Below are 27,440 nucleotides of genomic sequence, written 5' to 3'. Positions count from 1 at the left end.
CAGGAGCACGAAATTGGTGCACAGGTAGGGCCTGGCCAGTGATCAGGGCCGATTGGGGCCTTCCAGCTGCTGGCCAGGGCCTTCCGGCTGCTGACCGGGGCCTTCCTTCCCCAGCTGCCGGCTGCCGGCTGCCGGCTGAGGCCTTCTTTCATTCCGTGCCGCCCCTTGGTGGTCAGTGCATGTCATAGCGAGTGATCAAACTCCCAGTCTCCTGGTCGAACTCCCGAGGGCACACTTTGCATATTAGCCCTTTATATATATAGATTTTATTTTATCTTTTTAATTTTTGGCTTGCTTTTTAAAAATTTTATTTTATTTATTTAATCCTCACCCAGGGATATTTTTCCATTGCTTTCAGATGGAGTGGGAGTGGGGGAGAGAGAGAGAGAGAGACATTGATTGGTTGCCTCCAGCACAAGCCCCTATTGGTCCAGGGATGGAGCCTGCAACCGAGGTACCTTGCCCTTCAACCAGCAACCCTTTGGTGCTGGGTCCTACACTTTAACCACGAGGCAAAACAGGCCAGGGCTTGGCTTGCTTTTTGTGGTGTTTTTAATAGCACTATGTCTATAGTTTATAAGTATAATAATATGTTAATATATGTTGGTAATATATAACAACATGTTATGCATATCCTATCTAATAAAAGAATAGTATGCAAATTGACCATCACTCCAACTCCCCCATGTGGTCAAAGATGACTGCCCCCATGTGGACACAAATTGGCCATCACAAGATGGCCAGCAGGGGAGGGCAGTTGGGAGGGACCAGGCCTGCAAGGGAGGGCAGTTGGGAGCGATCAAGCCTGCAGGGGAGGGCAGTTGGGAGGGACCAGGCCTGCAAGGGAGGGCAGTTGGGGGCGATCAAGCCTGCAGGGGAGAGCAGTTGTGGGGGACCAGGCCTGCAGGAGAGGGCAGTTAGGGGTGACCAGGCCTTCAGGGGAGGGCAGTTAGGGGCAAACAGGCTGGCAGGGGAGCAGTTAGGCAGCAATCAGGCTGGCAGGGGAGTGGTTAGGGGGTGATCAGGCTGGCAGGCAGAAGTGGTTAGGGGCAATCAGGAAGGCAGGCAGGCGAGCAGTTGGGAGCCAGCAGTTCTGGATTGTGAGAGGGATGTCCCAGATTGGAGAGGGTGCAGGCTGGGCTGAGGGACATGCCCCCCTCCATGCACAAATTTTGTGCACCAGGCCTCTAGTAGATATATATGTTAGAGGCAGGCCAGTGGGGGAGGGGACATGGGCAGTTGGCCGGCCTGCCTGCTGGTTGAACTCCTGGTCAAGGGGACAATTTGCTTATTAGCCTTTTGTTATATAGCATATACACTGAGTGGCCAGATTGTTATGTGTTCAGAGATCATAATAATCTGGCCACTCATGTATATCCATGTGTATTATTTACTCACACACAAAAAATTTTAATACAAGATTTGGATTTGCCACATATAGTTTTATATTCTGCTTATCACCTATTAGATTTTATTTACTGTTAATCAAATATTACATATGAATATTGTTACATATGAGACTGTACACTGACAGGGTAACAATAGTAAAACTCTGTAATGTTTTTTGTTTTTTTTTTTTGTTGTTGTTTTTTAATCCTCACCTGAGGCTATGTAATGAGAGAGGGAGAAAGAAACAGAGAGGAACATTTTATGTGCCCCAACTGGGGACTGACCCCACAACTTAGGTATGTGCCCTGATTGGGAATCAAACCCATGACCTTTTCGGTGTATGGGACAATGTTCTAACCCACTGAACCACACAGGCCAGGGCTGGGTTTTTTGTTTGTAATATGTCTTTATTGATTTTAGGAGGAGGGGGTAGAGAGAGAACATCAATGTGTGAGATGTTCATTGCCTCCTGTATGGCACCCTGTGGGGGGCTGAACTGGCAACCCGGGCATGTGTCCTGACCAGGAATCTAACCAGTGACACTTTGGTGCACAGGATGATGCTCAACCAATGGAGTCACCCCAGCCAGGGCTGGTATTTTTGTGTGTGTGTGTGTTGTTTTTTTCTAAAATTCTAATTTTTGCCATGTGGATTAGCTATCTTTTGCTGTGTTCAACAGACCACTTTCACTAAAAATTAGCCTAAGTCATTAAGAAGTAGGTTGAAGTTATATCATGATGAGTTTGTAAAATGTATAGTAAGAATATAGATTAAAATATATTTTAATGTTTCTAATCACACAAGTTAGCTAGCTTCCCGATACTCTCATTAGTATGTTTTATGACTAACCTTTTCAACAAAACTCATAATTTGCCAATGTAGAGCAAGGAGTAGAGGCAGAGCCTGTCTTGGCTGCCTTTAGTATACAAAAGCCCAGCAGAAAGTTTGAAATTACATTTTTTTAAGTAATAGTTTTAACCTTTATTTTATGAAGTGCCTTTGTGTCACTTTGGGGCCTTACCTATATTAAATTAGTTAATCTCCACAACCCTTGAGGTGATTAATGATTTACACAACCTGCTTTACAAATGAAGAAATGAAGCACAAAGATTAATTGCCAAACTAGTTAGTGGCAGGACCTGGAATTGAATCTAGATTGTATGGCTCCAGAGCCCAGGTTCTTAACCAGTGTGCTATCCTGCTTATGAACAAGAGCTGTGGGGATTGAGAGAAAGGAACTTTTCTACCTGAGAGAGAGGCTGGGGAGAAGAAGATTATAAATGATTTCAGGGAGAAGGGAGCATTTGGATACCTGTGGTGGTAGGATTAACAATATTTGTAGTATAAAATATTAAAATTATTATGCATATAAAATACAACTATTGTGAAAATCTAAAGGATATAATTGAAGTGTAACTATTATACATGGACTTATTTAGCAATCTAGTGCTTAGTGTTTATTAATTGTTTATTAATTGAAAAAATATGTACATCTAGTGGCAAAAATTAAATAGTACAAGAGGTAATGCAATAAAAATGTGTCCCTTTCTCACCAGCCCCTTGGCCTCCTACTATCAAGAGAATACTGTGGTTACTAGTTTCTTTTATTCAATTGGGTATCTAATAGCCATCTCAAATTTTAAGCGTATTCAAAACTGAACTTTGTTGTTTTGTTTTGCTTTTCTAAGCCTATTCTTACCTTCTGAGTAAATGATCCCACTGTCTACCAAGTTGCTCTGGGCAAAAAACTATCTGAGACCTTTTCACTTACTTTCCATATTAAGCATATGGACCAGTTCAGAGTTTTCTTCCTCTAAACTGTATTTTAAATCTTGTCTATTTTTTCCATTATCACTGAAGTATGGAATCATTATCTCTTGCCTGGAATACTGCTGTAGTTTCCTGTCTTGTTTTCCTGCTTCTGCTTTTTTCTCCTATAGTCTGTTTTTTAACCAGCAGCCAGAGTGAACTTTGAAATATGTACATTAAGAGAAATCAGCACTCTGCTTAAAGCACTTCAGTGGCATTTATGAGTTATAGAAAGGAGTTTGGCTTGCTGTTCTTTACATACCTGCCAAGCCATTTCTCAACTGAGGACCTTTATACTTGTTCTTTCTTTTACATAGAACACTATCACCAAAGGTTTTTTGTTTGTTCATTTGTTTTTGTTATGGTGGCTCCTCCTCCTATCACTACCTCAGAGAAATTATTCTTGACTACCTATAATTATAAGTTTATAATTAGAACTTATGTACCTATTTGTTTGCTTTTTGTATATTTTTTTTACTAGCATGTAAGCTTAATGAGGACAGGAATCTTGCCTATAAGTGTGTATGTGTACACCTAAATGAATATTGAATGAAGGAATAAGTGAATGAATGAACAAAGGAATGGATCTGTCTGAAATTTGTTTTGGTTAAGGAGTGAGGTTGAAATTCAGCTTTACTTTTTTCTCATGTTCAGCCAGTGGTCACAGCATCACGTTTCTTTATTATTTACCATTTTTAGTACATCAAATTCCTGTTGTATTTGGATCTTTTTCTTTTCTTTTTGTTTCCTACCCCCCTCTCACCTCATATGCCCCTCACTGCTCACCTGGTGTCCCCTGAGTCCCCATTTGGCCTTGCCCCACACCTCACAACAGGGCCCCAATGCTTGCTGGCTGTGCCTCATCTCATGTGCTCCTGGTTGCTCGCCTCAAGAGTGGTCCCAGTGGCTCATCCCCAGTGCCTCATCCTGGCCCTCTGTACTTGGATCTATTTTTTACCTCTCTCCACTGTGCTGTTGGTGTGTCTCACTGTTCACCTAGATACTTATAATGTGAGATTAAGCTTATTTTAAGTAATTATATAATGCAATGTAGTGACAAGTAATATGAAGGGAAAAATAGAGAGTGACGGGGGATCCTAGTTATAGTAGTCAAAGAAGTCCTCTCAGATATGCTGGCATTTGAACAGACAAATGAATGAAGTGACAATGCCTAACCATACAAATATCTGGGGAAGAAGGCCTTCCAGGATGAAGATCGGGTGCAAAGTTGATGTTGGTGTGACTGAGAATAACAAGGAGACTTTGATAGCCAGGGCAGAAAGACCTAAGGGCAAAGTGGTAGAAAATGAGGGCTGGAAAAGTAGATGAGGGCCATATCATACTAGATCTTATAGGCCATCAGAACTTTGGATTATATTTTAAGTGTAACTGGAAGGCTTTGGAGGAGACAGGGCAGGGAATGACATGATCTGATTTCCTTTTAAAAGGATTACCTGGGTTGCTACATGCAGAATAGACTGTAAGGAGATTAGAGCAGAAGCCAGGAGACCTGTCATGGAGAGATTGCAATAGTCTAGGTGAGAATTTGAACTCGTGCATGTACACACTACTCAGTGCCATATGTATGTTTACATATACACTTGTATGTAATTTCTTTTGGGTTAAAAAATATATTTTGTTTAGAAACTGCTTTTTTATATTCAGCAGAGTAATGTGGACATCTTTTACAGTGAGCATAAATAGACTTATGCAATTTCTATAATGGATGGGTGCTATTTCATATTGTGGGTACGTTATTTTAGTTAATTTATCTTGTATCAAAGGACGTTTATGTTTTCAAGTTCTTTAAATAATATTCTGTGTGTGTGTGTGTTGCTTATAGTTGCAGATATATATATGTATATATATATGTATATATATATGTGTGTGTGTGTATATATATATATGTATATATATATATATATGGTACATTATTAGAAGCATGACAGGTAAAAGAGTATGTGCATGTTAAATCTTAATGATTATTATCAAATTGACTTTCAAAAACACTGTGCCAATTTTACACATCCACTAATGTTGTATGAGAATTTTTCTTTCCTTAGAACCTGCTCCAACACTGAGTAATGTCAGTATTTAATCTTTATTTGTTGCTATGAGAGAAACATAGTTTTGTTTTTTAATTATGAATAAGTATCAAAGCTTATAAGTTTTTATTTCTGATAAATAATAAAGGATATTAATTTCTTTTTGGTCTTTGTTCTGAGAAAATACTGTTAAAAAAGTAATTTATTAATTTCATCTTTACTTATAAGACTGAAGTTAAAGGATACAATTGAATTTCTGACTTTTTTACACAACAATTTACCCATGTGACTTACTATTTCCCTCAACTCTCCTTATCTCCAATGCTCTACATACACTGTGACCTCTGAGAAGTTATTATGTTTCAGTGTAATATTGTTTATTAATGTTCTCTCTATTAGTATTGATGAGGAAGTGATTAAAATTACAGACGTAGTTAGTTCCCCAGTAAAAACTCTATACTAAAATGAACCCAAGTATATCAATTCAGCATACAGATGTAATGCTATTGTACATAAAAGAATCATAGCCTGAAAAGTATGCATAGTTTAACCTAAATTCTTCAGAATTACTAGAAAGCTAGTTTAAAAGTTCATTCCCTACCTAAAGCTGAATTAGTTAAAATATTATCTTCTTATAACAGAGAAAACTCATAATAGTGCCATAGTTCAGTAGAATCTTGCAGCTATACCATTTGTGGGACCTAGATGGCCTAAGACTAAGAATGTTGTTAAGTTTTTCTAACTTAGAGAAACAAAACACTGTAAATATAGTCCAAGATGGACAGGAGTTTAATTGTATTACATGCCATAAAGGCTTATGTTTTGGTGAACTTTTAGCCTATTTTATATTGAAGCCTATAGGAAAGCAAGGAAATATGACTACAGGATCAACTTTGAATGTATATAAATTCTTCTCTAGGATATTGAATGCTTACTTTTGAGTAGTGACTTGATTTTGCCATTGTAGTAACAACAGCATATACAAAACCTTCAGAGGCTCTGGCATTCTTTACAAAGGTAGAAGAGCAGATTTTTTCCCCTCTTATACTTTTTACAGTTAACACATATAGATACAAATTCAGAAATCTTTTTAGTCTAGACTTAAAAACTTTGTTTAATTTAATGTTTCTTTTTCCAGTGTGAATGGTTTTAATCAGTTATTTCAAATTCATTAAGAGAATTTATGGACAATTAAGCAAATTGCTGAGAAACTTTTTCACATCAGTTTCTTTAAAATTAGGTCAGTATCTTAGTGTAATTAATAAAATATTATAGAGCAGGGAAACATTTGTGGTGAGATTGAAGAGGAATTATTATATTCTTATAGTTTAGTCAGAAGATTTCCAAATTTATAATTACATTGTAATACAACTTAAAACTATATATTTTAATGATTCATTTGTTTATAATTTCTTCAAAGTGTTTATATATCATAAATTTTCTCTCCCAAAGTCTTTTTCTATTGTACATTTTTCCACACCAATGATTGATAGAATGAAATATATGAAGAGATATAAAGATAAGGTACATTTTAAGTTTGCTCACAGTAAACTTTTTTCTTTAAAGATGTAGTGCTTTAATAACTGTCTTTAATACTTCAGTTATGTGTCTTTTTTTAACGTAGGGAAGGAGCTATCACTCAGTGATTTTATGAGCTGAGTAAGGAAAATTTAAAATTACATAGGGAGGATAAAATGATCTGGAGCATAGTTAATTTTACTAAATACTTTTTATGTAGTTAGCAAAAGGAATGCTTAAGATGCTGGTTAAGGGGGCTTATTGCTTACTCAGGAATTTTGACCTTGTGAATTGACTTATTCTTCTCCAAGGCACTTGAGAGAAAAGACAACGATAGCAGTTACATCTAGAGGCTATTATGGATTGGAGGATGAGAAGGGAACTGCATGTACTTCAACAAGGCGTCGGTCAACACCGCGAAGTTTGGTGGGCTTGACAAGTGGAGTTTTTGAATCTATAATGGTTCAAGTTTTGAGACAGGAAGAACAGCTGAGAGCAAAAGAAGAAAAAAGGTAAATGTTAAAAAAAAATTAAGTTCATGTTATTCAAATTTCCAGGAACTACTTTCGAAGAGTAGTTGTGTAACTTCTGTGTGCCCATATCAAATTTCTGGGCTCATTTTAATAGTGTTCCAAAATGCATTGCCACCAAAGTATGAATTTATAGTGAAATATCACAATGAAATTTGTTTTGAAAGACAATTTTAAGTTTTAAACCAAATTATTTTGAAGCAATACAAAAATAATTTTTTAAAAAGATATTCTTATTGATTTCAGAGAAGAAGGGGGAGAGAGAGAGAGAAATATCAATGATGAGAGAGAATCATTGATTGGATGCTTCCTGCATGCCCCACACTGGGGATGTAGCCCACAACCCGGGCATCTGCCCTGACCAGGAATCGAACAGTGACCTCCAGCGGACCAAATATAATTTTTATAAAAGATTTCAGAATGCTTTCTAGATTTTATTTCAAATTAATTATTAATTTTAAATTAGGGGACTTTTATATAGATTTCTGTAGCTTAGAATAGATTCAAAGACCTTTAAAATTAGGAGAAACTCCAGAGATTATGTAGTTCAAAATGACACATAGGTTTCACCTCTGCCAGTTCCTCCATTGGTATTAATTTCCTTGATAACTATGATTATTTTGGGCTCATCAGGAAAGAATGTTGTGCTCAATCAGTGTTATCTTCTAGGATCTGGGAGCATAGACTGATGGCATTTATAAACATTTTACTTATAACAAAAGAGACTAGGGCCCAAAGAGGTAAGTGAGTATTCAAAAAGATTGGTGATTTTTATACTAAATCAAGTCTCAAACTATGTTAGGAGTGATTGCTGATATAATAGGGAACTGCTAATTCTACTCAAAGGCAGTTGATAATATTTTTTAAAAATATTTTCATTGATTTCAGAGAGGATGGGAGAGAGAGATAGAGAGATAGAAACATGAATGATGAGAGAGAATCATTGATCGGCTGCCTCCTGCACACCTCCTACTGGCAGTCGAGCCCACAACCTGGGCATGTGCCCTGACCAGGAATCGAACTGTGACCTCCTGGTTCATAGGTCAATGCTCAACCACTGAGCCATGCCAGCTAGGCCAATTTATAATATATTGTTGCTCCTCTCATAGTAATAAATGTAGCTCGCTTTGATATTTGTAGGATTAACACTTAACCTGGAGGCTTTCCACCACCATCCTATATAATAAAAGGGTAATATGTAAATTGACCAAACAGCTGAACAAACAGTCGCTGTGATGCACACTGACCGCCAGGGGGCAGACGCTAAACACAGGAGCTACCCCCTGGTGGTCAGTGTGCTCCCACAGGGGGAGCGCCACTCAGCCAGAAGCCGGGCTCATGGCTGGCGAGCGCAGTGGCAGTGGCAGTGGCGGGAGCCTCTCCCACCTCTGTGGCAGCGCTAAGGTTGTCTGACTGCTGGCTTAGGCAGGGAGTGGGCCTAAGCTGTTAGTCGAACATCCCCCAAGGGCTCCTGGACTACAAGAGGGTGGTAGGCTGGGCTGAGGGCCCCCCCAACCCCGCCTCCCAGTGCATGAATATCATGTACCGGGCCTCTAATACTTTTATATTAGTGATTAATTTGGAACCCAATAGTGTGAGTAGATTGGAATGGCAAGAAATTAAATAGCAAGACTTGTAGGGAGGAGGCTGTAGTATTTTAGACCTCCACTATTGATGTCCAGAAATAGGGAGAGGTCATATTGTTCTAGGAACAATCAACAGGGCTTAGTACCTTTCTTGATATAGGGGAACTAAGGAAGAAACAAAGATGAATCAAGACATAATTGCAATAAAGACATTAGCAATAGGAAGATTTTAAAAAGAGTGATTAACACATATTGAGAATGACTATTTGGCAGGTTTAGCCCTAAGAACCTTACATATTCAACATTTATTCTGAGGCACAAAGAGATTAAGTAATTTAAAGTCAGGCAATGCTTGAGCTATGGGCAACATATGACCATAGGCAGTTTGGCTGTAGAGCTTATGCTCTTAAGCAATATGCTATCCTTGTAACTTGTAAAGTGGTGGAACCAGCAAAGAACAAAGAAAAGCTTGAATCCATGGTGTGGGAAAAGATCAACGATCTTCAATTGTTTTAATAAGTTTGAAGTTATGATGGAAACATTTAAACATTCAAGTAGGAAGGATTAGTAGGAAACTAGAAATATGACTGAATCTTTTTCTTTTCTTCAGTTTTATATATATTTGTGTGTGTCATTGGTGTATAAGACCTGGGGAAAAATCCTTCTTTAAGTGTCTTAGTAACTATGATAATTTAATAGAATAATATAAATTAAGCTCTCTCTTTGGGTATAGTGTTTACTCTTTCTTTTATGTATTTTATGCATGGAGTAAAGAATAAAATAAAATTATAATAAAGGCCCATATACTCACTTCCCAGCAGTTTTTAAAGAAATTAAGCATAGTTATAATCAAGCTCCCCAATATTTTTTCTCTGTTGCCCAAAGAAACCATTATCCTGATTCCCATGAATTTTATTATTGAATTTTAACTATTCTTTTATATACTTTGTCATATATATATGCATTGCAAATATTTTCTCCCAGTCTGTAGCCTGCCTTTTCATTTTCAGTGTTTTTTTGAGGAAGAGAAAATATTAACTTTGAGTTCAATTTTTAAAAATATTTGGTGCTTTTGGTGACCTAAGAAATCTTAGCTTACCCAAGATTATGAAGATTTTCTCCTTTTTCTCCCCAGAAATTTCTGAAGTTTTATATTTTATGGTTAGGCCTGTGATCCATTTGAAATTAATTTTTGTGGGTGATTTGAGGTAAGGATAAAAGTTTATTTTTCTTCCAGATAAACAGTTGTTCCAGTATCATTAGTTGAAAAAAACTATTCTGCCTTGAAATTTGGTAAATGAGTCTTCCAACTTTGTGTTTTATTTTCTGATTTTTTTTTTCGTTTGTTTGCTTTTTCAAAATTGTTAGGCTCTACTAGGTTCTTTGCTTTTCTGTGTGATTTTAGAATCATATTGTTAATTCTTACATAAAAACAGAAGCCTAAGGGAATATTGATTGAGTTTGGATGTTATCGATCAGTTTCTGGATAATTGTTTAATTTTAATTTCTCTTAGAAGTATTTTGTAGTTTTCAGTGTTGTACACATTTTCCACTTTTTTTTCATATTTTCCATATATTTGGTTAACTTTACCCCTACATATTTCATGTTTTTTATGTAATTGTAAATTACTTTTAAATTTCAATTTATAATTTTTGTTGCCAATATATAGAAATACAAGTGAGCTTAGTATAGTGAAAATCAAAATACTTTTGTCTATTTCTTCTTTGACTTTGAAAGATTTTACTTCATATAATTTGAAACTCTGGTATTGGATACATACATATTTATGATTCTTATATTTTTTTGATGGATTGGCTTTTTTCTTATGAGTGTCCCTTTTTAATCCCTGATAATATTTCTCACATTTTAAAATATTGCATGTTAACTTCACTATTGGCTTATTGTTTTGAAAATTATTTTTTAGTGGCTTCTCTAGGGTTTATAAAATGTGCCTAACTTACACAGTTAAGTTCAAATGTTATGTACCACTTCACAGTATACTACTTTTTACCTCTTCCCATCCTTTGTGCTATTGTTGTCATACATTTTACTTCTACCTGTGTTATAAACCCCAATACACTGTTAGTGTGTATGCTTTAAATAGTTAATCTTTTGAAGAAATTTAAGAAAAAAGTATTTTATATTTATCCATACATTTACCCTTCCCATGATACTCTCTGGTGTCATTTTTCTACTGCCTAAAGAATTTTCTTTAACATTTCTTATAAGTTTCTTAGTGATGAATTCTGAGCTTTTATTTTGTGTTGACAGGTTTTCTTTTTGGGGGAAGGGTATATTTTTGGTTGTATTTTTTTTTCCTATCAGCACTTTAAGCATGGCATGTTTTTTACCATACATAGTTTTAAAAAAAGATAAGATTTTATCTTTATTACTAGTTTTCAGCAGTTTAATTATAATGCGCCTTTGAGTTTATGTGTGCATGTATTGATTATCTTTATTAGTGTAACTGGTACTCAGGAGAGAGTTACAAAGAAGAGACTGTATTGAGATGATACCTTCTTTTGAAGGACACAGCTAAAGGCAACCTCACAGAGGGAGCCATTGAAATAAATACTCCTCTGATGAGGTTACCTATTGATGGATGATATAGATAAACTATACAGTGATGGGGAGAGCATAAATCTAAATGCAAACAAGATACTTGGTATAAATATCTTCAAATTGCTTACATCTAAAAGTAACTATGAAAACATGATTTTTTTTCTTCTAAAATTTAGTCTGTAATGCTCACTATCTTGGAGAATGGCACCATTGATTTTTCTTTTGGAAAATGCAAGTTAGGAACTTGGGATTCACCCATGACACTTCTTTTCCTTCATATAGAAATCGAAGTCATCCCCATATCATGACAATTTTATTTTCTAAGTCTCTCTTGAATCTGCCCACTTCCCTCTATCTCCTCTGCCTCCATCCAGAATCTTCATCTCTCCTTTAGACTACTATTATTTTCTCTTAATCAATTTAAGTGGTTCTGCTTGCCTCTTTCCAGTCTATTTTTCACATAAAAGATAGAATGAACTTTTCCAAATGCAAGTTTGATCATGTCCCTTATCGATCCCATCGCCTACTATCTCCCGAGAACCCCCTTATCTATCCCATTGCCTACTATCTCCCCAGAACAAAGCAAGTACAGTTGACCCTTGAGCAACATGGGGGTTAGAGGCGCTGACCCCACACACAATCAAAAATCCAAGTACAACTTTTGACTCCCCCAAAGCTTAACAACGAATAATCTACTGTTGTCCAGAAGCCTTACTAATAACATAAATAACACATATTTTATGTTATATGTAATATATACTGTATCTTGCAATACAGTAAGCTAGAGAAAAGGAAATCATAAGGAAGGGAAAATACATTTACAATACTGTTAACTGTCCTTATCGATATAAGTTTACATAGTCTGTTCATAAGGTGAATTGTTTTTCAGTACCTACATTATTATTGTCTTACATGATACAAAACACTGTAGATGTTATATGTATGCCTAACACTAGACATCAAAAATGAAGAGTGTGAAAAAGAAATTCATATTTATTTATAGGTATTATGATTCATATATTGATAACGAAGAAGCAGCAATATGATTTTTATGGTTCCTTAATATAATTTATATCAGGAGTCCTCAAACTACGGCCCGCGGGCCACATGCGGCCCGCCGAGGACATTTATGCGGCCTGCCTAGGACATTTATCTGGCCCGCCAGGTGTTTTTGCCGCCGCTGTCTGTCCTGCTTAGCAGCCGACTTAGCAGTGTGCATAAGAATTTGTTCATAGTTTTTTTTTTTAAGCTATCGTCCGGCCCTCCAACGGTCTGAGGGACAGTGAACTGGCCCCCTGTTTAAAAAGTTTGAGGACCCCTGATTTATATGATCACTTCATAGTGGTAAGAAAATCTCCAGAAAACTTTCCAATATATGTATTAAAAAAAATTTGCTTGTAAGTGGACCCATGCAAACCTTGTTGTTCATGGGACAACTGCACACACAAAAAGTTTAGTGGCTGAATATAAGACCTTTCACTTTGGGGCCTCAGCTTATCTGTCTAACCTCATCCATTTCTTTCCCTCATTTTTGATATCCTAGCTATAGTGGCCGTCTTTCCCTCTCTTCAGTGCCAAGAGATGGCTAACTTTATGTGCATCTAAATTCAGAGTTCACATAAAAACCCATGTGAAATGTATCAAGAATGGTGGGACTTTTCTTTTAACCTGTGTTTTCTAAATTTCCTAAAATAAGGATGCTTTTCTTTTATAATTGAAAATATAAGAAGTATTAAAATTTGTAATATGCCCTATAGATAGTGTGACAGGCAGACTTTTTGAAATGTCTTTTGAACCTATCCTAAGATTTCTTTGTAGTCCTCAGAAGGAAAATGTGACATTTAGGTAGCAACATGTGGTATAAGACTTGGGACTGCTAAACAAAGCCTCCCTCCGTATGTACAATTTCCTTACCATCTATCATGATACCTGGAATTCTATCATATCAATTCTGTCAATCTAATACCCTTCCAAGAGTTAGTCAGACTAGCAGAGATTATTGATAGTGTAAAATTAGGTCTAGAAAGGGACTTTGAAATCATTATAAGGAAAGGTCATGTTGGAAAAGGTTGCAAAGATTATTTGATTACTGTAGTTGTGCCTTAGCCTTGGGCATAGGCTTTAAAAAAGAAAATTAAAACCTTTGATATAAGATGTGTGAAGATAAAATTTCCATCCTAATTAGGTTAAAACAACTTTTATATTCAAGTTGGCAGCAAGCTGAACAATTCTAATACATATTTTAATGTGGTAATACTTTAGTTGTGTGATGGGCATTTGATTATTTTTAGCTGATCACCTGGGCACATACAAACATAAAAGTAAATTAAAAAAAAAAAGATATTTTAAGTCCAACTATTAGGTCTGTGATTTGTGATCTGTTCCAGTTAAAGGAAGGGAATCCCCATTCTGTATTTTAATTTTTATATTTTTTCCCCTTTTTGTACAATATATGCCATAAAATAATGTGGTTGCTTTTGTTTGTTTTGTTAATCCTCACCCGAGGACATTCTCCCCGTCCCCCCCAGCCCCCCCCCCCCCCGCCCCCCGTTCCCCCATTGATTTCTAGAGAGAGTGGAAGGGAGGGAAGGGAAGAAAGAGAGAGAGAAACTTCTATGTGAGAGAGACACATCCATTGGTTGCCTCCCACACACACCCAGCCCCAAATGGGACTGGGGAATGAACCTGGAAACCAGCTACATGCCCTTGTCTGGAATCGAATCTGCAACCCTCCAATGCTTGGGCTGACGCTCCACCGCTGAGCCACACCAGCCAGGACAGTAATTTTTTTTAAATATCAGATTGCAAAAATCCTGGCATTCCTTTATTGCTGTCTTTATTTGGACAGCATTGGAAACCAATGCAAAGGAGATGGCAGATGGTGTGTGTTGAACAAAGAGGAATAAATACTGAATATGGCTTGTTAGTCTTGCCATGTTCTGGTAAATGCATATAGGACAGCTGGCATTCTTGAGGCTGATAGGTATAGAGAGGCACTATTGAATTAGGAGATAGCAACACTACAAGTCAGAGTTCTGGGAAAATGAACTGAAAGGGCTAGTTAATTTATAGTTGCTGAAATAGTCTTTAAGCTTCTTATGAAAACACTGCATCCTGAGCCATTACAGAAAATTAAATTACATTTTATATGCCTTGTTTAATAAGCAGGGAAGTATATAATACTTTAGTTTTAAAAAATTTGGTTATAATCTAAAGTTAGCTCTCATGAAGTAAATTTCTTTTAATGTGGAATATGAAATTACTAGGTAGCAGTTTGATCAGTAATGTCTACTTTAGCTGTATTAAAAATATTGGATCTGTTCACCATTCTTTTTTGCAAAATTACTTGGTTTACCAGGTGAAATAGTGTGTGTGTTTTTAATGCTCTTGTTTCATATATTTGTATAAACTTAATTGGTATTTTATTGATTTGGAAATCACGATTTAAAACAAAATTTTTTGTGAAATAAAACTATGACTTATTATTGATTTATTTTTAAATTCTCTGTAACATTAAATAACAGTGACTTAATGAAGTAAACATTCATCATTTGTGGACCACCCAGCATTTTTTAACATCTTCCCTACATTTTGGTAATATCCTATGTTATAAGTCCTGACTTCCCAAAGAAGCTAGAAAATTTATATTCTTATATTCACAACTAAGATAGAGGAATGTATCCAGTCATATACTTCACACTTGATATTGCACAGGAGCAACATGAGGTGGCAGTCTTGGGCAGGGGAGTTTATTTTTTTGGCACAGGTGGTGGTGGGAACTTTTGATTGTTCTAGTTTTCTAGTATCAGAGGTGCCAAGTGGTGGTAGTCTAGTATTTCCTGGAGAAGCTTCCAAAGTGTGGTTGGAATTGACATCTTCATATCTTCTGTAAATTTGGCTCTCTGATCCTTTAAGTAAGCTCTCTACTAATCTTTAAATAAATTCCTTTTTTGCTTTAATGAACCAGACAAGATTCTTTTGTTGACACCTATGAAAGAAGCTTGACAGAACTTTTAATCTGAATGGTTGGGTTTTTTTTTCTAAAATACAGTATTATATATTATTCACTTTAGAAAATGTAAATACATGTATTGCTTTCCCTTTTCATGCCATTAATTTGCATACATTACATTAGTTCCTAAATTAATGGATTATTTTGAATTAAGGCTCCTATGTATATTTTGTAAACTCTTTCTTTTTGCCCTTTTTTTTTATTGTTTGAAGTATTATAAATAATAGTACATATGCCTCCTTTTTTCCCCCCTTGTATTTTGTAAACTCTTAAAAAGTGGTGTGCATGCTTTTATCATTTTGTATCCTCAAAGGCCTCTAATGAAAGGCGGTAGCCTCACTTCAACTCACCTCAAGTATATGACTTAGAAATATCCACTTTTAACTTTTAGCCATTTCTTCTAGTAATTATTTCCACATTTCTAAATACAGTGCATGCTTATATTGCTGTTTCTTCATTTTTCATTTTGGCATTATCTATTGATATTCATCTGTAGAAAATGAAGATTGAGTTCTCTTTAAATTTGGAACTTACATGCTCAATTTCTATTCTTAATTATGATCTCTTCTTCCTTATCTGTCTTACATATTGTTGATTAATAATTTGGCTGTCTAATTTTTACCCCCAAACTAGGCAATTATTGCTGTCTTTTTATAATGTTTTTTACTCACATGATTAATAATTGATTTGTTCTCCAATCCTTTTTGCATCTTAGAACTTCATCCTGTGATTTTTTTTTTTCCTGAAGTATAAACTATAGTTTCTATTACTGTCTTCAAGTTCACTAACGTTTTTTTCTGCCACACCTAATTTGCCAGTAGTCCCATTCAGTATATTTTCATTTTAGTTTTCATATCTAAAGTTTGATTTGGGTCTATTTTATATCTTACAAGTCTCTACTTAACTTTTTGACCATATGGATTATTTTCAATGACTACTTTATTTGCTAATCTAGCATTTGTTTCTTTTCTGGGTCAGTTTTCATTGATTGGTTTTTCTCCTCATTATAGGTCATGAGTTTCTGCTTCATTGTATGCCTGGTAGTTTTGGTTTGGATGCCAAATGTTGTGAGTGTTATATTGATGGGTGCCAGGTATTTTTATATTCCTATAAACTTTCTTGAGATTTTTTCTGAAATGTAGTTGTTACTTATAAACAGTTGGATCATTTTGCATCTTTTATAATTTGTTACTTAGGTCCAGAGAATGCTCTGTTCAGTCTAGGACTAAATTATTCTTTGCTATCAAGGCACAACTTTCCTATTTTACCCAGTGTCCTATGCATTATGAGGTTTTTCCAGTATGGCTGGTGGGAATAAATACTATGTTTTCTAATATTTTGGGTGTGTGTGTCCCCCCCCCCCCCCTTTAGCCTTGGGTTGTTTCTTTACATGCATGTACTAATCAATATGGTGAATATTCAAGAGGGACCATCTGTACATCTTTGGTGTCCTCACTTTATGCAGCTCTCTTATTGTTTGGTACTGTGTTCTGCAGACCCTAGCTGCCTTGGTGTAGATATGGACTGTTGGCTCCTTCTCAACTCAAGAAGTCTGGTGGGCTCTCCTGGGTTTTCCCTCCCTATGTCATGGCCTGGAAGTTCTCTCAATCAGCTGCAGCAGTTGTTAGGTTCACCTGTTTCTCTCAGAGAATCACTATCCTTTGCTTGATTTTTAGGTTTTTGAAAACCACTGTTTTATCTATTTTTTCAGGTTTTTGTTGTTGTTGTTGGTTCAGATGGGAAAGTAAATCTGATTCCTGGTTATTTCATCTTGGGTATCAGAAGACACTTTAGAAGTTGTTACTTTAGTTAGAATCAGTTCTGTTTTTTGTTTGATTGGAAATGTCCTCATCCATGAATGCTAGTTATTGCTTCTGGTTTATTTTGTTGCTACTGAAAAATTTCTCTACCTTTTTGTCATTTCTGTAAATGTAATTTTTTCCTCTCTAAGAGTAAGAGTTTTTTTTAATCTTTGATATTTTATTGTTTTACTAGAAGCCTGGTACACAAAAATCATGCACTTGGGGGGGGGGGTGTCCCTCAGTCCAGCCTGTGCCCTCTCGCAGCCTGGGAGCCCTCGGGGGATGTCTGACTGATGGCTTAGGCCCACTGGGAAGTGGGCCTAAGCCAGCAGTTGGACATCCTTAGCACTGCCGCAGAGGCAGGAGAGGCTCCTGTCACCATGGCTGCGCCCGCCAGCCATGAGCCCGGCTTCTGGCCAAGTGGCGCTCCCCCTCTGGGAGCACACTGACCACCAGGCGGCAGCTCCTGCTTTGAGCATCTACCCTCTGGTGGTCAGTGCGTGTCATAGCATTCGGTCGTCCCGCCATTCAGTCGATTTGCATATTAGCCTTTTATTATATAGGATTGTAATGTGCCTAAATATAGCTTTCTCAGTTTATTTTCTTGGGCTTCCTGAATTGAGGATTTGTGTCCTTCACCAATTTTGGAAAATTCTCATCTATTATCTCTTCAAATGTTGGTATCATCACCCCCTTTTAACCCTTTTTTTTTTGTCTGAAGTTTTACATATGTCTCCTTTTCTCCCAATTGACACCCCCCCCCCCCCCGCCCCAGCCATTCCCACCCTGGGCAAGCCCCCACCACCCCAGTGTCTGTGTCCATTGGTTATGCTAATATGCTTGCATACAAGTTCTTTGTCAACCCTTCTTATGTATTATTTTCTGGAGCTCCAATTGCTTGCTTGTTGGATTTTAATTTGTCCTTCTGTCTTTATATATCTTTTTTATATTCTATATCTTTGCTTCTTGAAACTGAAGTCTTTGAAATTTCTTTGGCCCTGCCTTCTTTTCCTGTGCGTAATCAGCTATGTAACCCAGGCGTCCTCAAACCACAGCCCGCGGGCCACATGCGGGTGTTTTTTTACTTCAAAATAAGATATGTGCAGTGTGCATAGGAATTTGTTCATAGTTTTTTTTAAAACTATAGTCCGGCCTTCCAATGGTCTGAGGGTCAGTGAACTGGCCCCCTGTTTAAAAAGTTTGAGGACCCCTGATAACCTATACACTGAGTATTTTATTTTTGTGTTGTTTTTTTTTTTAACATCTAAAAATTTCTTTTTTTTCTTTTTCAAATCTGCCAATGCCAAATTCAAATCCAAAAGTGAGTTCTTTGAAGTTTTCTGATAATTTCTTGTTATTTATTATTTTAATTCCCTCATTTACTTTTTTAACATATCTTTTATATTTTGTTCCTAATAATTTAATTAACTGAGAATTTTGAGGTGAATTCTTGTAGTGAAGTTAAGCTTTAAGACACCAATTTTTCTATAGGGGAAAGTTTTAAAGTTATATTGTTTCTTTAATAAATACAGAATTAATTTTATTTTCATTCTTTTTGTGTCAGTTTTGTTAATTTTGTTTTCTATAAAAGTTGTGTATTTCATTTAAATTGTCTCTTGGCAAAAGTTGCTTATAATATCATCCTATACATTTATACCTATAGGATCTATAGGACATGCATATTTTCATTTTTGTTGTGTGCGTGTGTGTGTGTGTGTGTGTGTGTGTGTGTGTGTGTGTTGAGCAATATTGCTATAGGGCTATTGTTTTTATTAATGTTCTTAAAGAACCAACTTTTGGGTTTGATTATTTTATTTTTCTATCCTATGTTTGTTTTCTAGCTCATTGATTTCTGCTTTTTATTTTCATCTTTCCAGCTTTGGGGATTTGATTTGCTGTTCTTTTTCTAGTTATTTTTTCCCTTTTAAAAATCACATATATTTGGTTTTCAACTTTTCCTTTTAACTAAATATACATTTTAATCTATAAATTCCCTCAACATACTACTTTGGATGCATCCTACCACTTTTGATTATTCTTTTTTTCAATATTTCCATCTCTACTATTTTTAGTGCTATAAAATCTGTTATTTTAGTAGCTACCCTAGAAATTTTCACATTTATTATTAACTTATCAAAGCCTAAAATTAGTATTTTTACCTTCTTCCTGTTTAATACAAGGATCTTGGAACATTTAACTCTAATAATTTTTTTGCCCAGCTTATTTGCTATTATTATAATGTATTTTAATTTTTTCTTGTCTTTTTTGAAAACTCCACAAAACATTTTTATCATTATTTATGCCGTATCTGTATAGATCAGCCTATTACTAACCTGTTACCAGTTTTTTGCTCTTTTCTCATCTCTGATCTTCAGGAAAGGATTACTGTCCTTCTATCTTATGTATGTCCCTTAGAATTTCCTTTAGCTGGGGTTCCTTTTATCATAGATGTTGAGTTTTTGACTGAAAAGTATCTTTTTTTTTGGTCTTCATTTTTGGAAAATGTTTTTGTTCTCAGTGAAAATTTACATTGATAGTTATTTTTTAAAACTTTTTATTTATTTTTTTAAATACTTCTATTGATTTCAGAGAGGGAGAGAGAGATTCATTGATTAGCTGCCTCCTGCATATCCCCTACTTGGGTTCAAGTCCGAAACCCAGGTATGTGCTGGGAATCTAACCGTGACCTCCTGGTTTGTAGGTCAATCAATGCTCAATCACTGAGCCACACCGGCCAGGCAGTAGTTATTTTTTAAGTTCATTGAAGATATTCCATTGTCTGTGCTGGCTTTAATTATTGCTGTTGAGGAGATAACTGTAAATCTTTTTCTTTTAATTTTTGTATATTTTTAAAATTCTCACCCCAGGATATATTTTTATTGATTTTTTTCTTTTTCTTTTCTTTTTTTGAGACACACACACACACACACACACACACACACACACAGAGAGAGACATCTATCAGTTGCCTCCAAGATGCACCCAACTGGGAATTGAACCCACAACCTTTTGGTGCACAGGACCAAACTGTGCCACCGGGCCAGAACTAATTTTTATATTTTTTATATCTACATGTTCTCTTTAGTTCTTTTTCAAACTGCTTTGTTGTTTTTAATAATCTCTTCTACTTTACCCATGTTTTAAATTTCTTTGTACTAAACATTTTATTTTCCATGTCCTGTAATTTCTATATCTAAAGTTTTTGATGGGCCATATATACATGTTTTTTCCTGTCCTCACAGTATCTTGTTTCCTTTGATATTATGTATCTTTGATTATGAACTTGTTTCTTGTGACTGTATCAGTAGGAGTTTTTGAAGATCTAGAACTAAGTTGTATTTCCTTAAGAGATTTAATATTTTTTTCCTGGTCAAATAGCTGACAACAGTTTTGGAATGAGACCACATTAAACTCATTTTTTAGTGTGATGTTTTTCTGAGCACCCTGAAAATGTGAATGTGGGCAAAAAATCCACATGAGAGTAAACTATGGTTATAAATTCTTTTTTAAAAATATGTTTTTATTGGTTTTAGAGAGGAAAGGAGAGGGAGGGAGAGAGGGAGAGAAAGAGAGAGAGAGACATCAATGATGCAAGAGAATCATTGATTGGCTGCCTCCTGCACATCCCACACTGAGGATTGAGCCCACAACCCAGGCATGTGCCCTGTCCAGAATCGAACTGTGACCTTCTGGTTCATAAGTCGACACTCAACCACTGAGCCATGCTGGCCAGGCATAAATTCTTAAGAGAAATTTTGTTTCCTTCCATTTACCACTTCTATTGTGAAGACAATTTTCCTTGCAGTCCCCTAATTGGGGACAGGGGAAGAGACTGATATTTCTATTATATTTTTCTACTGATTATGTGGGCTTTTGGAGTTCCAGCTTTGTATCACGGAAACTTGATTCTGCCAGCCCACCTTAACTAACCCCCATTCACAGTGAGAAGTTAAAACTCTTCAAAATTTAAGTACATTTGAAGAAAATTAAATTTTATTAAATGTAGCATTGTTTGGGTGTTCAGATGTAATCATATATGTAAACTAGTAGCCCGATGCATGAAATACGTGCACGGGAGGGGGGGGGGGAAACGTCCGTCAGCCCAGCCTGCACCCTCTCCAATCAGGGACCCCTTGGGGGATGTCCTAAACTGGCAGTCGGACATCCCTCTCGCAATATGGGACCGCTGGCTCCTAACGGCTCACCTGCCTGCCTGCCAGTCTGATTGCCCCTAACTGCCTCTGCCTCAGCCCCCACCACCATGGCTTTGTCCAGAAGGAGGTTGGACGTCCAGAAGATGGCCGGTCCATCTAATTAGCATATTACCCTTTTATTAATATAGATGTCAAATTGCAAGAATTAGTCACATATCAGTGTTTTCATACATCATTTCTAGAGGAAGCATTCTCGCTTTTCAAAAATCAAGAATAAGATAAATTATTATATTTTCCTTCATTTGTTGTTGTATCCTATTCCCCCCCCCCCAAAAAAAAACTCCATATTATCTTACACAGCTTTCTTGAAATAAAATTTATACACCATACAATTTACCTATTTAAAGTGTAAAAATCAGTTATTCTTAGTATATGCACAAAGTTGTGCAGTCATCACTTAAATCAATTTTAAAACATTTCATCACTCTACAAAGAAAGATTGTTAACTGTCACTCTCCATTATCCCTGACTTCCCTAATCCTAGGAAACTACTAATCTACTTTCTGTCTCTATAGACTTCTGGACATTTCATATAAATGGAGTTACACAATATGTGGTCTTTGTGGATGTCTTCTTTCACTTAGTATCATATTTTCAAGGTTAATCCATGTTCAGTAGCATGTATCAGCACTTCATTTGCTTTATTGCCAAATAATATTTCATTGTGTGGATATACCACATTTTATTTATCCATTCAAGAGTTGATAGACATTTTGTGTTGACAGACACTCAGGCTATTATGAATAATGCTACTATGAACATTTACATACAGGATTTTGTGTGGACATAACTTTTCATTTCTTTTGGGTATAAACCTAGAAGTAGAATTGCTGGATCACATGGTAATCTTAAACACCTGAGGAACTGCTACACTGTTTTCCAAAGCAGCTGAGCCCTTTACAGTGTATAAAGTTTCCAATTTCTCTACCTTTTTACCAGTACTTATCTCTCTTCTTATAGTCATCTTGATGGGTATGAATTGGTATCTTATTGTGGTTTTGATGTATATTTCTCTAATGGATAACAATGTTGAGCATCTTTTCATGTGCTTATTGTTCTTTTGTATACCTTTGGAGAAATGTCTGTTGAGATCCTTTGCCCTTTTTTTAATCCAGTTATTTATCTTTTTACTATTGAGTTGTAAGTGTTCCTTATATTTTCTAAATGCAAATCTCTTATTAGATATATGATTTACAAAAATTTTCTCCTGTGGGTTGTCTTTTCACAATACAAAAGCTTTTAGTTTTGATGATGTCACCTTTATTTTTTCTTTTATTGCTTGTGCTTTTGGTGTTATGTCTAAGAACACATTGCCTAATACAATATCAAAAAGATTTACATCTATCTTTTCAAATAATTTAAAATTTTTAAATAATATTTTGTAGCAGTGTCAGTAAAGAAATTTTTTTAAGGGGAAAAAAACACCCATAATCAATCTAGGAGTCATTTATTTTTGAAATGCTATAATGTCCTTGTCCAATGTATGCATATTTTTATTATTGCTATTGTTTGTTAAGTACTCTGTTGTGTTCTGATACTTTTGTGTTTATATGTCATATTCATAATTCTAATTTTAAGGCTACATAATATAGCCAGTTTATTTTCTAGTTGTGTAATGCAACTTCTTTATATGATATGATATAATATACTTATGACATAATATATTATATGATAAAACTCTGATTAACATTGACATATAACTTTTTGCTTGTACTGAGTTATTTTCTTAATATAACTTTTTAGAAATGGAATTATGGGCTCAAAGGATATAAACATCTTTACAACTCCTTTATGATGTCACATTACTTCTAGAAAGCACTAAACTTTTTTTGTTTAGAAAACATGCTTTAAATTTTTTTTCATTTATTTTAAAGTTGATGCACATTATAAGAGTTTTACTTTGAGTGGCAATATTGTCAGTGATAATCCTCTATCAAGAAAACTCATGATCAAGTTAAATGTGTATTTCTTCATCTGAAAAAAAAAAATGGTATAGGCAATGGAACACTTTGTACTGATACTGTAAACTGGACCAGCCAGTTGCCTTGTTGACTGAAGATAAATATGACAAAATTTGTTATTTTATGGCATCTTCTACTTTAAACAATAATAGTATATTTTGTTAAATTTCCTTTAGGCTTCGGGAGCAGGAGAGAAAAGAGGCAGAAGAAGCTAGTCAAAAGGAAATAGAAGAATGGGAAAGAAGACTTCTAGCTCAAGCAGCTCCAACTTGTATGGAAACCATGTGGGAAATTCCAGCTATTGGGCATTTCCTTTGCTTAGCCCAGCAAATTCTAAACTTGCCAGAAATAGTCTTCTACGAATTGGAACGCTGTCTTCTGATGCCTCAGTGTAATGCTTTTTTATCTAAAATAATGACTTCTCTATTAAGTCCTCCTCATCGCAGACCTACCTTACATCGAAGACCTACTTTGCCTTACAGGACCTGGGAGGCAGCACTGAGACAGAAAGTACACCAGTGGTACACTGCTGTAGGGCAGACTGAAAATCCCAATAACTGTGCTGAGAAACTTGGGTTGTGTCCTCAGTTTTTTAAAGTTCTTGGAGAAGTTAATCCATTGGAAGAAAAACCTTTTCACGAACTACCTTTCCACCAAAAAGTGTGGTTACTTAAGGGTCTTTGTGATTTTGTGTATGAAACACAAAAAGAAGTTCAAGATGCTGTACTTGGACAGCCTATTCATGAATGCAGGGAAGTTATACTTGGTTACGATTATTTGGAGAATGCTTATGTACATTTTCCACAGTTCTGTGGTGCAGATGTACGGATTTATAAGCAGAGACCTTTTCAGGCCCCAGAATTTCCAATTCCACCCATTAAAATACAAAGAGTACCTCGGATTAAACTGGAGAAATTGAAGTGTGACTATTTTAGTACAAGTAATGGAGAACATAGGTGTGGTAGAGAAGGCCTGCCCTCTGCCTTCAAAAAAGAGAAAGAAATTAATTTGGATCCAACTTGCTGCCATGCTAAAATGAACTTGGATAATCATGACATCTCTGTTGAAATGGAAGTGAAATCCAACTGTGAAATTAGAATTCGCAGACCCTGCGAAATTAAGAAAACTGATTGCTGTAAAGAAAATTTAGAGAAACCAGGAAGTCCAGGTGAAGTTACTGGCTTTGGAGAGCCTCTTAGTCCAGGTGAAATAAGGTTTATAGAAAATCACGAAAGATTTGGTGAAGCTTCTAGAGTAAAGCCTGAACCCAGTCCATTAAAAGAAAATGCTCTGAAATCTTGCCAAATACATGTAAATGGAAGTCACAATGATCACGCAGAAATTAGCTGCCCCAAAGTTGTAAGGGATATTCTATTAGAGCAGTCACTGCAGAGCCACAAGAAACTCAAGCTAACTAAAATGAGGGCAAAAAAGAAGAAAAAGAAAAAAAAGAAATTAAAAGACGCTTTGAATGAAAACTTACAGAGAAAGCGTGAAGGTCTTCATTCTCTTGCATTCAAGTCTTACAAACCTGAGATCCAGAATAAGTTATTGATCATCAAAAAGAAAGCAAAACACAAGAAGCACAAATCTGGTAAGCTAACACAAATGGGTGAGAATTACATTTATGCATACTTCAAGTTCTTAGGCATCTTAACAGAATGAAATGAACATGCATGTATGCGTGTTTGCATGCATATGTAAGGGTCAAGTTTTATATTATTCCCCATGATTAAAACCCAGAGCAGAAGAGGTTTTATTATTAACAACAACAATAACAACAAAATACTGGGGCAATACATTTGAATTTAATTTTCATCTGACAGTCTTTGGACATTATGTGTTTACATTTCTATGGACCAATTTCTCCATAAGTGATACTTTCCATCACTGATGAGAAGTGTTTTTTTCCCCTGGGTAAGGGCAGTTACAGTGCAGTGGAAAAGGCACTGGTATCAGGAGATTGCATTCCCAGGACTAAAGTTCATAGCAACTAGCTTCTTAAACCAAGGCAGGCCAGATTATCTTTCTGGGTCTCAGTTTTCCCCCACATCATATATTTTTCAGCACTGTTTTCAGTTTTTATTTGCATATACAGAAAAATGTTGTGAAATATAAAGAAAGAGCTATATCAACTAATAAGACATGAATCATGTTTTTATAACAGAATTTGTAAGTTTGTCTTATACCTAATTTAAATAATGTATTTGTCACAAGCCTATTTAAAAATTAAAGCAAAAAATCCGATAAATATACAGGGTGTCCCCCCAAAATGTGTATGCACTTCGAATGATTATAAAGTCCGTGTTTATTAACATATAGTTCATTTTCAAAATTTAAAAGAATCTACAGAAATGAATAATTTTTTTTGTCATTGCCTGTTTTTGAAATGATGACAATTCTGGTCCAGGCACTGGTGATAACACAAACCCATGGAATCTCAAACATCAAGAATTATTTCTTCGGTATTTGTGTGCCCTCGATTCGTCGACTGTTTTGTACTGTAAACTTTAATCTCCAAAAGAAAAAGTCTAGTGGCACTTTAGGATAAATTTTCTTTGTTCAAAGCTTAGTCTGGCTTCACCCATTTCAAATCAGTTAAACCTGAAAAGAAGTGAAAACTAAATGGGTTATCAGCTGTTAAAGTGTGTATACAGACCTATAATATTCAGTGGTTGATTGCTCTGTTTTTTAATTGCTTTTGCTTTTCCTAATCTTTGCCATTTAATCAGTTTAAATGTCTCATTTATTGAGAGGATAGGTGAGACAAAAGCAGATGATTAACTTCATTTATTAACCCTAATAAAAAGTTGCCTGATTGGGAAAACCTTGAATTGTTTACTAAAATAAATTGTGGTTTATTGTAATTATTTGTGGATTTCAATTTTTTTTCATTCCCTCAGTTACAAAGATAATTAAGATTTGGCAATAATTTGATAATGAATTGGAAAATGAGATGAATTTAGTTTAACTGCTATAGTAGATGTTATACCTTAGTTATTTAAATCATTAAATACAATTAAATGTATTTTTAAATGTATATGCAATGTATCATTGATAAAGAAGTAGTATAAAATTTACTATCAAGAACAGGCTTAATTTGTTGAACTGAACATTGCAGAGTGGTCCACATTGGCCAAGTAATGAAAAGCTACAATATTTTAAAGTAACTTTCAGAAATAAACCTTTTAAATTTTACAAGCAATCCATTAGGCTATATAAATTAAGTTTGACTTGAGGAATTCTCTGAAATGTTGGCCTCTGAAATACTAAATATTTTAAATTTGAAAATGTTTCCAGTTTTATAATATGTAATACTGTTTTATTAATACCATTATTTCCTAAAACCTTTGATTAAGTTTTTATTTATGACCTACTATTCATGTGTTCAAAGTTAATTATGAATTAAAGTGGTTTAGAAAGTAACAGTTATTGATGTAGCAGAATAAAAATATTAGTTGATGAGGATTAGAATAAAATGAATTTGTATTGTAAGCAAATAAAGTGTTCCATTTTTGAAATATAAGTTCAGAATGTAGATCAGAGAGAAAATTTGAGAACTTCATGTCCAGTTCTAGACAAGTGAATGAAAAAAGGTCAGAAGCAAATTTAGCTAGTACTTGTGTATCCTCTGTGTGCCTTTTTAGTTGAGGAGAGAAGTCTTACAGGCATGAAATAGGAGAAAATAATGCACTTGCCTATATACTTTTTCGTTTTTATCTTCAGAGCAAATTTTAGAGAGTCAAGTCTTCAGTAAAAAAATACTTGGATTTGGCAAATACCGTTCTGTTGTTAGCAGTGGATAAGCATAGACCAGCTCTCTTTCATCATCAGACACTAAGCTTCTTACTGTTTTACATTGTTACATAAAATGTTATAATAACAACAAAAGTTTATTATACATCATTTTGCCCTGGGCTTCTTTAATAGGTATGAGATATTGTGTGGCCTTTTATAGTCAGTTTTGGACATACTCTAATCCAGTATTTCCTTTCTTTTTTTAAAAATATA

General features: G+C 35.4%; 1 protein-coding gene across 4 annotated transcripts in view; it reads left to right on the top strand.

The window, feature by feature from the left end:
* Nucleotides 1-27,440, top strand: part of BRD10 (bromodomain containing 10) — a 79,944-nt gene that overhangs the window by 4,900 nt on the left and 47,604 nt on the right. For 3 of the 4 annotated variants that reach the window (XM_079790587.1, XM_079790588.1, XM_079790586.1), the window contains exons 2-3: nucleotides 7,073-7,273; nucleotides 23,606-25,023. In XM_079790587.1, the coding sequence (XP_079646713.1) occupies nucleotides 7,073-7,273; nucleotides 23,606-25,023 (1,619 nt within the window). The remainder of the gene's footprint in view (nucleotides 1-7,072; nucleotides 7,274-23,605; nucleotides 25,024-27,440) is intronic. The other variant, XM_079790589.1, reaches the window with a different exon arrangement.

Source organism: Cnephaeus nilssonii, assembly GCF_951640355.1.
Source record: "Cnephaeus nilssonii genome assembly, chromosome: 14".
Classification (NCBI taxonomy): domain Eukaryota; kingdom Metazoa; phylum Chordata; class Mammalia; order Chiroptera; family Vespertilionidae; genus Cnephaeus; species Cnephaeus nilssonii.
Note: the sequence above shows the minus strand (reverse complement) of the source record. Positions and strands in the feature narration are given on the sequence as shown.